The sequence below is a fragment of the Phragmites australis genome, chromosome 3, assembly GCF_958298935.1.
Source record: "Phragmites australis chromosome 3, lpPhrAust1.1, whole genome shotgun sequence".
In the NCBI taxonomy this organism is placed as follows: domain Eukaryota; kingdom Viridiplantae; phylum Streptophyta; class Magnoliopsida; order Poales; family Poaceae; genus Phragmites; species Phragmites australis.
In genome coordinates this window covers 5,230,724-5,240,282 of record NC_084923.1, presented here as the reverse complement: position 1 = coordinate 5,240,282, position 9,559 = coordinate 5,230,724, and the positions used below count along the sequence as shown (strand labels likewise).

At 50.8% G+C, this 9,559-nt stretch overlaps 2 protein-coding genes across 2 annotated transcripts; one reads left to right on the top strand and one right to left on the bottom strand.

Moving 5' to 3' along the window:
• Window positions 1-588: 588 nt before the first annotated feature.
• Window positions 589-1,977, bottom strand: LOC133911738 (protein TIFY 11c-like). The gene is made up of 3 exons (XM_062354118.1): window positions 1,467-1,977; window positions 1,197-1,384; window positions 589-1,077 (listed from the first exon to the last, which is right to left on the bottom strand). The coding sequence occupies exons 1-3, from the start codon at window positions 1,706-1,708 to the stop codon at window positions 896-898; spliced, it is 612 nt and encodes a 203-aa protein (XP_062210102.1). The 5' UTR covers window positions 1,709-1,977; the 3' UTR covers window positions 589-895.
• A 2,877-nt stretch (window positions 1,978-4,854) lies between these two features.
• LOC133911736 (protein TIFY 11a-like) lies at window positions 4,855-5,938 on the top strand. Its single transcript, XM_062354117.1, has one exon. The coding sequence runs from the start codon at window positions 5,217-5,219 to the stop codon at window positions 5,679-5,681; it is 465 nt and encodes a 154-aa protein (XP_062210101.1). The 5' UTR covers window positions 4,855-5,216; the 3' UTR covers window positions 5,682-5,938.
• The last annotated feature ends 3,621 nt before the right edge of the window (window positions 5,939-9,559 follow it).

Here is a 9,559-nt window from a genome sequence, read left to right as displayed (position 1 = left end):
CCGGTTGAACTTGCTCTCCTTTCTCTCTTCTAGCTAACTCCTTCCACCTTCAGTTTTGACTACTTACGCTAAACGTGTCACGATGCGGACCGGTGTGTTTAATATACTACCGCTATAGACAACGCGCCATGTTTCCAGGTTTTGTCGGAGTTTTGAAACGGTAAACAACCCCAAGTCTCGCTGAAGACGACGTGTAACGACTGCACTAAGCGCATGCATTCACGTTTCTTCTCTCCTCCGTGTTCCTGCTTCCTACTCCGGTTCTTCCTACCACGGCCACCGGAGATGACACCTTTAGCTTTTGGTGTAAATAATAAAATCACCGTGACAGCTGCAACTAAACACGTATGAACTTGCCTTTAACAAAGGACGGCCATTGCTGTGGTTGGTCACTTGTTTCTTTTGTCCGAGACTATCTGACTATTGTATTAATGAATTCGTTCATACCAAGACTTAAGGTCTGAACATATCAGATTGCATATCTGTACTTGTTTTTCCGCATATTCGTAACAAGGTCTGAACATACCATCTCAGGACCATATGGTGCTACTTTTACGGGCCAACCAAATCAATCCAAAAGAATGTAAATAGCATATAATCTGTATCATCAGTTTATTTGAATTTACAAACTATGTAGCGATCGACTAGATTTAGTTCATATCCTTGAAGGTAAATATCAGAATGGAAAAGAATTCTTTTCTCATCAAAGAATTCTCAAACAGATAGAAAGACAAGCTAATTAACCAATCATAATCAGCTAGCTATTCCCCTAAAGCAACCAACATCTGGTGCAAAATACCAAGGGGTAAAAATATTTGACCCACAGATATATTATTCGAAAATAGTACTAAGGAGTAATGGTGTCCCTTCTGGTCTCTAGGTGTCCCCAAATTCTTCAGCTCAGGCGGAGCATGGAGTTCACGCCGAGCCACGGCGCGCCATCGTCTTTGACAGGCTTGCTCGACTCACTTACCGCCGCCGGGTATGGATCTGCCGCGGCGATCCTGTTCTTCCTCTTCTCGAGGAACCTCTGGAGCGATGCCTTCCTCGCGATGGGCGTGTCTGAAGAAACGTGCACTGCAGACAATAAAATAACAAATGTTGTCAGCTCGTTGTATGAACACAATGGACCTTTTGTTTTGCTCTCTGCAGGTGCGTGTGAACACTGAACGTACACTGAATGTACGCGTTCCTACCTGGCAAGCAGGACTGTCCCAGTGCATTCTGGCGAACGGCCGCGGCGCCGGCGCCCGAGGCTGCCGGAGAAACATTGCAGGAGCCAACTAGCTGCATCAGTTCCTCGGCCTTCTCGGCAGGAAAGTCGTCGAACACCATCATCCTCCCGCCGTAGAAGATGGTCAGCGGCGCTCTCTCTGGCTCCTTCCTGAGGGGGGGGGGGGGGGATAGTTTCTTTCAAGAACCGATCGCAACACGTAGATGCCTGCTTGAGTTAATGAGTACCACACCTTTGTTGCGAGTGTTTGAGCGTGCCAGCCTGCTGGGGGAAAAGCTCCAACATGGTCTTCGTCTCCTCCGGCGCCACCGCCTCTGCCACGCCGCCAACAACATCGGCGGCGGGCATGAGGCTCGTGGCCACGGCCGGCGCGAGGAGCCTGCCGCCCTGCTCCTTCATGTACTCCCTCAGCAGGCCGCACGTGACCGCGAACCTGCTGCTGCCGGCCTTGGCTTGCTGCTGCTCGGCGGCCATGTTCTCTTGTCACCGGCTTCAAGGACACCAAAGAAACCAGCTCACGTCAGCAAACTCCACGGATTCACCAAGATCGTCGCCTGCCTCCTCGCGCCTCGGCGGTTGCTTCCCGGAACAGAATCGAAAATGAAGGGAAATGTGGTAGAAGGAATACTTTGTCCCTGTTTTTATAGGTGTACAGCTGGAGAGGTTGATAGACAGATAGCCTTCCCAGTTTCGCTTCTTGGGCAGGGAATGCAGCGCGTGAAAGGCGAGCCGGGGCCGCGGAAAGTTGGGGGAGGGGAGAAGTGTACGTGGGCACCGCACGTCTCTGTTTCCGCGGTGGTTTTGGTTGGTTTCCTCTTCGTTTTCGGCATCAGGCGCGCGCGGTGCGTGCGTTTGCTGTTGAAGAAGTGGAGCCGCCGAGTCATGTGAGAGGTGAAAGGAAGCAGCGAAAGGGCGGTGTGGACCGTGTGGTGGCGCCGGGCCGAGGAACGGAAAAGAAATGTTGGGAACGCGTGGGGGTTTCTGCTCGGTTTCCGGCTAATTTTGGCGCACTGGCGGATCGTACGCTGCATGCGCACATGGTGGCTCGCCCGTGGAATGGAACAGCGGCGCTAGCTACTTGACCGCACGTCCGTGCCGTGCCGTGCAATGCCTGCCCCTAGCTACCACAGACAGATTTGTGGCTGTGCAGCTACAAAACATGCATGTTTTTAATACTGCATGTGAATAATGTACAAGGTTCTAAAATTAGGCTGACGCTGTGAATAGCAAGTTTGTGGCTAGTGATGCAAATATCTCTAGTACTCTATTTTATTTTCAAAGTTTGTTCTTGCAACCTAACATTTAGGGTGCTTTAATTTTGAGAGTGAACGATGAAAAAGGAGAATTACACATCTAAACAAGTTTAGGGTTGGGTGGTCAGTGGAGATGATTTACTCTGTTCGTGATAGATTAAATTTATGTAAGATGGATTTTTTTTTAATAGTAGACGATATTCGTATCGATAACAAGACGTCTATGACTTGTTATTTTTAAGTTCTTTATATCTACTTAACATGTGTGTTGTGTGAGTGAGGGTGTGATAATAGAGTACTGAATTGTAATGGCGTTTTAGAAACAAACAGCCCAATGCCATGCAAGAGACGTGCAAAGGTGGTGGGCCAAGCAAGATAGTGGAGTAGTCGTACTCTACTGTACTTTGGCGAAGTAAACTGCACGCTAGCGACGCAGGCAGCCGACGTGTGGGAAGCTCCCCGGAAAAGTCCAATTATTTAACTAGCTACAACAACACTTAGGTCATCTCCAACAGCTACTTAAAATTTCATACTCTATTATTATTACAATATCCACTATCACTATTATAACACTGTCTTTTTCCGATTATCTCCAACAAATACTCTATAAATCAACTCTATTTTTTCTCTTCTATATTAAATTATTTTCCTTTAACCGCTCCATTCACTCCCCACCGCGAACTACCTCTTTCCGATCCCCTCCCTTCCCATCTTCGTTCACTCCGCCGCCCCCCTCCCTCCCCATCTTCGTTCACTCCACCGCCAGCACCTTCCTTCTTCCCCTCCCTCTCCTTCCCACCCTTCATCAAACTCCACAGCAGGCACACGCGCATGCCGCTAGCCTCGCCGAGCAGCAGCCTCCCCATGGCGACCTCCATGGCGTACACGAGACGTGCTGGCTCAAGCTCGACGACTGCGCACTTGTGCAGCTCCATCGTAGATCCATGGCGAGCTGCTCCATGGCCGGCCCTCGTCGCAGGAGGACGAGCTACTCCATGGCGACGACGCGTGCACCGCGGCCTCCGCCGCGATGACCCCCGAGCAGCAGCTCCGCGCTGCCGAGCTGGATTGGGAGCTTTTGGATCTGGGTCTCATGGCGTCAGCGCCGTCGACAGTGTGTACGTTGGGGTCGGCGTGGTGGTCGAGCAGCACTGCGACCATGTCTAGGCACACCATCTCGGGCGCGGCGTGAAGTGGCGTCTTCCCGGCTGGCCCCGCCGGGTGGTTGACGTCGTCGGCGCCGAGCTCCAGCAGAGCCTTGACGACCTCCCGGCTGTAGTTCCCCACGGCGTAGTGTAGCGCGAGTGCCTCGTCGAGGTTGAGCCTCCCCGAGCTCCGCCCTTTCGCGGGAAAGGTGGGGCGGTTGGGGAAGAGGAAGGCGAACAGTGTTGTGGCCGACTCCATCTGCTCCAAATTTGTCGTCACTTGAAAATTTTTTGCGGGACTCCACTTCACTGTAGAGGTTGATACGAATTCTGTTGGAGTTGTTTTGCGAGGTGCAACGATCGGCATCCGATCTGGAGTTAGATGCCGACTCTGTTGGAGTTGGCCTTAGCACAATAGCACCTGTGATGCGGCTGGCTGACTTGTGGGTCTGGTCGTGTCATGGAACGTACGATGGAGCAAGGCACACGGCATCAAGCAACGATGAGAACTGGGCGAGAAAGTTCCTCGGACGACGCTGGTTTCTTCGTGTTGACGCGCGGTACTCCCAGCTGCTCTCGCTCTCGGTGGTATGAGAGGAATAGAAAAGAAGACAGGGAGATTATACAGAATGACAAGGTCGGCCGCGTGCGCGTCGTGCACTGTAGTATAATGCAACGACGACACCCCGGTGCAAGCTCAGACGTTATCGATCGGCTCGATCGATGCATGCATTGGTGTTCCCGTGGCGATCGAAACAGGGACGACGAAAGTTAAGGCACTGAACACCATATGCGTGCACATTCTCCGAAAGCATACAGCGCGCGTCAAGTTGCATGCAGGACCCTTTCTTATCTCTTTCCGGTTTGTGCTAGAAACCGAAACTCGCTGGTGCCGGAAATCTATCCTCGCTACTTGATTAGCATGGTTAGGCCGTGTTCGGCTGCGTTTTAGGCCTCCCGAGTTCCTGCAATAGACTGCACGTTCCGGTGTTCCAGCAAAAATGACTTGCGTATGCGATGAACCAGTCAAGCAGATCGATGTGGTCCATCGATTTATCACGCGTATTGACAAGACTGGTCTCCACGCGATCCATCGCACAAGGGAAGGAAGCATGCGCGAAGCTTTTAGCTTCTTGCCATCCACTCAACTCCCAGAACGGCATGCCGAATGGACAGGTATCGACCCGTTACGATACGATCGATGCGATAAGAATCGTTTCGTCCGTCCATCCGGCCAGCGAGCTAGGGAGGAAGGAAGAAATTTCTACGAGGTTTATGCGCGTGCTCGTTTCCATGAACGAGAAGGCAGTTGCTCCCACAACCGTAAAGGACCTTTTCAAACGCACCGTTTCCCTCCTCCCCCACTCGCGGCGGCCACGTTTTCCTCAGGGCGCGCCCTCCTCGCGCCAAGGCTAGCCCCCTCCCGTTCTCCACGAACCTCTCGTTCTCGTACCTCGCCTGGCCTATATAAAACCGTCTCTGCAACCCACCACGAAAACCATCGAGCAGTCGACATCGATCGCCGCGAAGCCTTCCTCTCGTCCGACTCCCTTCCCGTCCCGCGCCTGGCCTCTTCGTGAACCGATGGCAACGATGTCGACGGACAACCTCACCCGCCGCTTCGCCGTCGCGTGCGGCGTGCTCAGCCAGTATGTCAGGACCAACGAGCGGCCGCCGCCGTCCTTCGTGCAGCTGGGAGCTGCCCAAGAAGGCAACGCCAACGCGCAGCAGCTGACCATCTTCTACGGCGGGAGGGTGCTGGTGCTCGACGCCTGCCCGCCGGAGAAGGCGGCCGAGCTGATCCGGCTCGCCGCGGCCGCGCAGGTGGGAGCGCTGGAGCCGGCGCTGGTGGACATGCCGATCGCCAGGAAGGCGTCGCTGAGGCGCTTCCTCGCCAAGCGCAAGGACAGGGCCACCGAAGCGGCCGGGGCGCCGTACAACCGTAAGGATGGGGAGCCGGAGCCGGAGCCGGCGGCGAAGAAGGGCAAGCGCGAGGAGGATTCCTCTTGGCTCGCGCTAGGCAGCCTGGGAGACATGCACGCTCGTTGATCGCCGGCTCCGCCGTCCGTCGCGCTGTGAGTTGAAGAGTTGACCATCTCCATCTGGTGTACGTATACGTGGTTGATACCGACCCGGTCAGTGGAGACGTTGTATTCGTTTACCTTAGTAATTTTTTTACGTACGGTTGCGTTATTAACAACTACCAGTAGTGCCGATTAATCAAATGAGCTAATTTTTTTCGAAAGACCCAGAATATTGCCAGCTTATGTATTAATAAAAAGAGGAGCAATTTCTTTCGTTTACTATGTTTGAAAAGGTTTAGGATTGTTCTTTCGCTTACTATGTTTGAAAAGGTTTGGGATTGTTCTTTCGTTTACTTTTGGGAATAGCATTGCCAGAGGACGACGGTGCAACCAGCTTGAAGTCCAAAACCGTGATCTCTAGCCGTTGTGCACCTGGACTTGGATTGCTGCAACGAATAGGACCTTGTCGATGTCATTCACCGGCAACTCCATCCTATTCCATGGACTGTCTGCCTGCTTCCATTGGAACCAAAGCCAGCGCAGACGTAAGGCCTGGCTAAAAGCCTCCAAATTGGAAATACCTAAGCCTCCACAGTTTAGTGGTCGACAAACATGCACCTAGCTCACCTTACATTTTCCACCATGCAGTTGTTTTGATCCTGGGTGTCATCCCAAAGGAAGCGGCACATTTTGGTGTCTAGATCTTTGATGAACTGTTTTGAAGGTTTTACTGCAGTAAATGGGTGGATAGAGAACTGAGAACCCATCATACCGATACTCACCGCCCAGCTAGTGACATAAGTTGGCCTTGCCAGCTGGACATCTTGGCCAAAGCTTTATCTTGAATTGGTTGTAGATGGATGAGTCGCAGGCGGCCTAGGGTGAGAGGCAGCCCAAGGTAAGTCATTGGAAAGGGGACTCGTTGACCGAAGAAGGAAAACAACACCTCGTCGAGGTCAATGTCCTAACACCGAATGGGGGTCATAGAACTCTTCTCCAAGTTTACACGCAGGCATGTGGCATTGCCCATTTTTTTTTTCACATCCTCTTTAATCAGGTTGACAAACACAACTGTATCATCAGCATAAAGGGATAAGTATAGTTTCACTTGACACCCTCACAGCAGTGTTAGCCGTCCATTCTTGGTCGCAATCTCAAAAAGACGCTGCAAGGTCTCGATCACCAAGATAAAGGTGTATGGTGATAGAGTATCTCCTTGCTGTAGACATTGCTCATGTTGGATTCAAGGTCCGAGGATTCCATTGAGAAGAATGTAGGAGGGAAAGATAAGTGCTAACCAATCGCTCCATCTTGGCGAGAAACCTATGCTCTGTAGAAGATCAAGAATGCACTCCCATGAGACATAGTCAAATGCTTTCGAGATGTCAAACTTATACAGAAGAGCCGGTGAACTGTTTGATGGTAAGCTCATGCTAGGTTCCTCACACACACAAAAATGTCATGTATGCATCATGTTTTGATAAAGACGCTTTGGCAGTTGGAGACTAGGCCATCGATTTGGGAAGAGAGTCTGATGGCAAGGACCCTTGACACTAGATTAGCAAAGGAATGAATGCCACTAATCGGTCTGAAATCTCTTGTCATTTCAGCCACTTTCTTCTTTGGGAGTAGCGCAATAGGCATGTTGTTTAGCTTGTGAAGTGGTCCTGTGTATAAGTTGCAGATGCACTGGAAGGCATTCACAACCTCAACCTTGATCACGGGCCAGCAATATCTATAAAACACGTACAACCGATAAAACCGTTCGGACCAGATGCCTTCTCCGTTGGCAAATGTTTAATTGCCGTCCAGATTTCTTCCTCGGTGAACATGACATCCAAGCTGTCCCGTCCATAGTGCTTAAGTTCAGATCAATCTAGTTGAAAGAGCCGAGCCGATGTTCCTTAGCGCCCATCATTTGGAGAAAATAGGAGTGAATTTCTTGTTCCTTCTCTGCATGTGATCAAAGATAAGATACATCATTCTTTTTGAGGTTAGAAATGAAATTCTTTCGGCGCCTGACATTGGTTTTGAGATGAAAGAATTTTGTCGACACGTCACCCTCTTGTAGCTAGACCACCCTAGAGAATTGCTAACGCCTGGCGTGCTCTACTGCTGTCATGCCTAGGATTCTGATTTTGAGTGCTTTCCGTAGGGCAGTCTCCTTCAGGGTGATGCTGCATTCTTCTTGCACAATGTCCAACAGGAGTATGAAATCTTGTAACATGTGCAATTGCATTCGTGCATTGCTGGACACTGACTTACTCCACTGCCGGAGAGCTTTGGCCATATGTCTTAGTTTTTTTTGTGTAGGATGTTGAGGTCGAGACATCGGTGACTGGTGTCTCCCAAGCTTGCTTGACTACCTCAATTAATCTAGGGACACATGTTCAAAATTGTTCGAACTTGAAACTCGCACAAGAACAGGGGCAATGGTCTAACATGGATGAAGAAATGGCAAAGAAGAGGAGGAGAAAGACATATCCCAATCTTTGTTACAAAACACTCGATCAAGCCAAATCAAAGTGGGATTCTCCCTTTTATTGCTCCATATATATTTGCCGTTATGAAGGGCAATCTCCAACAGCTCACACCTATATAAGGTGTGCCAGAAACTTCTCATAAGCCTCCTATTGAGGTTCAAATTGTTTGTATCATTTGTTTCATAAATCAAGTTAAAATCTTTTATACATAGCCAAGGTGTCCTTCTGACGGCCGTATGGACAACTCCTCCTCCATTAAGCGAAGGTATTTATATGTGTTGTCCGTGGTATATGATCTAACGTGTACGGACAATATGTTTTTATCTGTATGTACCGTTCCTTGGTTCAATTGTATTGCTAAGTTGGTTTCGTATGTATGCGCCGTATAATTTGTCGTGCATCAATCATGTACCACGAATAAATATATAATGATCTTTTATTGAAGAAATTCTTCTTGTGCTGTTGCTGTATACTGTGGAGTGTATACACTGAACAGTAAGATCAGTACGGCAGGGGTGCTTGTACGTGATTACGTGCCAATCGATGCGTACGTTATCTCTGTTCCAGTGACGGCCGAAAAGCACGTTATACAAGTCGGAATAGTAAGAATGCTGCAGATCATGCTCATTTTTCTTTTTGGCAAGCATGAAGATCACACACGGCTATGTATGGTCGTGCATGTTAGTTGTTAGCTATACAAATCAGACTGTACCCCCTGTTGTACTCCTTGAGTATTCTGGGCACGTGAAATGACCAAATCAATCTTGAGTACCTAACAGCAGGATCACGCATACCCTATTGCCCTCGAAACTTGAATCTTTCATGGGAAGGACGTCGTACCGCGCATAGTTACCAAACAGACAATCCTGTCCGCTACTAATTTCCTGCAGCCAACGTCACGACATCACTCGAATCAATTAGGACAAGACGTCTAACAAACTGATACATTATCGTAGCTCACAACGTGTTGCATGTGTATCGCACTATCGCTTTTCGAGTTCCCATGGGCGCCAGGCTTGCCTGACCTGACCTGTGGCGTGGGGCTGGACTGGACTGGACTAACCAGGCACGCACATGACACGGCTCAACGCACCACTCCGATTCTGTTACGCCTAATCGTTCGGCGTCCCACGCGCGCGCAACGCACCTGCAGAGCGGAGCTAGCCACCTCCCGCCCGCCGCGTGCCAAACAAATCGGGCGGGGGACGGGTCGGCACATCTCATCGACCTCACGCGGGACGGCACGGCACGCGCGCCGCGGCGGGCACAGGCGCAGGGGGGAGGGGGCAGCGCGCCAGCGCCCTTTCGAGTAGTAGTTGCGCGGCGCGTTCCGCGTGACCGGCCCGCGGGCCGGCCAGTTCACAAGTGGCACGGACTCGCTCACCCCATCCGCGCGCGACGCGGCACGGGCGTGGGCTGG

What these genes read in the sequence shown, in the direction of transcription:
- LOC133911738 (XM_062354118.1), bottom strand. Translation starts at nt 1,708, where the DNA reads ATGGCCGCCGAGCAGCAGCAAGCCAAGGCCGGCAGCAGCAGGTTCGCG. An exon ending in CTCAAACACTCGCAACAAAG is followed by an intron (nt 1,385 to 1,466) that starts GTGTGGTACTCA and finishes CCCCCCCCTCAG; the next exon opens with GAAGGAGCCAGAGAGAGCGC. An exon ending in GGGACAGTCCTGCTTGCCAG is followed by an intron (nt 1,078 to 1,196) that starts GTAGGAACGCGT and finishes TATTGTCTGCAG; the next exon opens with TGCACGTTTCTTCAGACACG.
- LOC133911736 (XM_062354117.1), top strand. Translation starts at nt 5,217, where the DNA reads ATGGCAACGATGTCGACGGACAACCTCACCCGCCGCTTCGCCGTCGCG.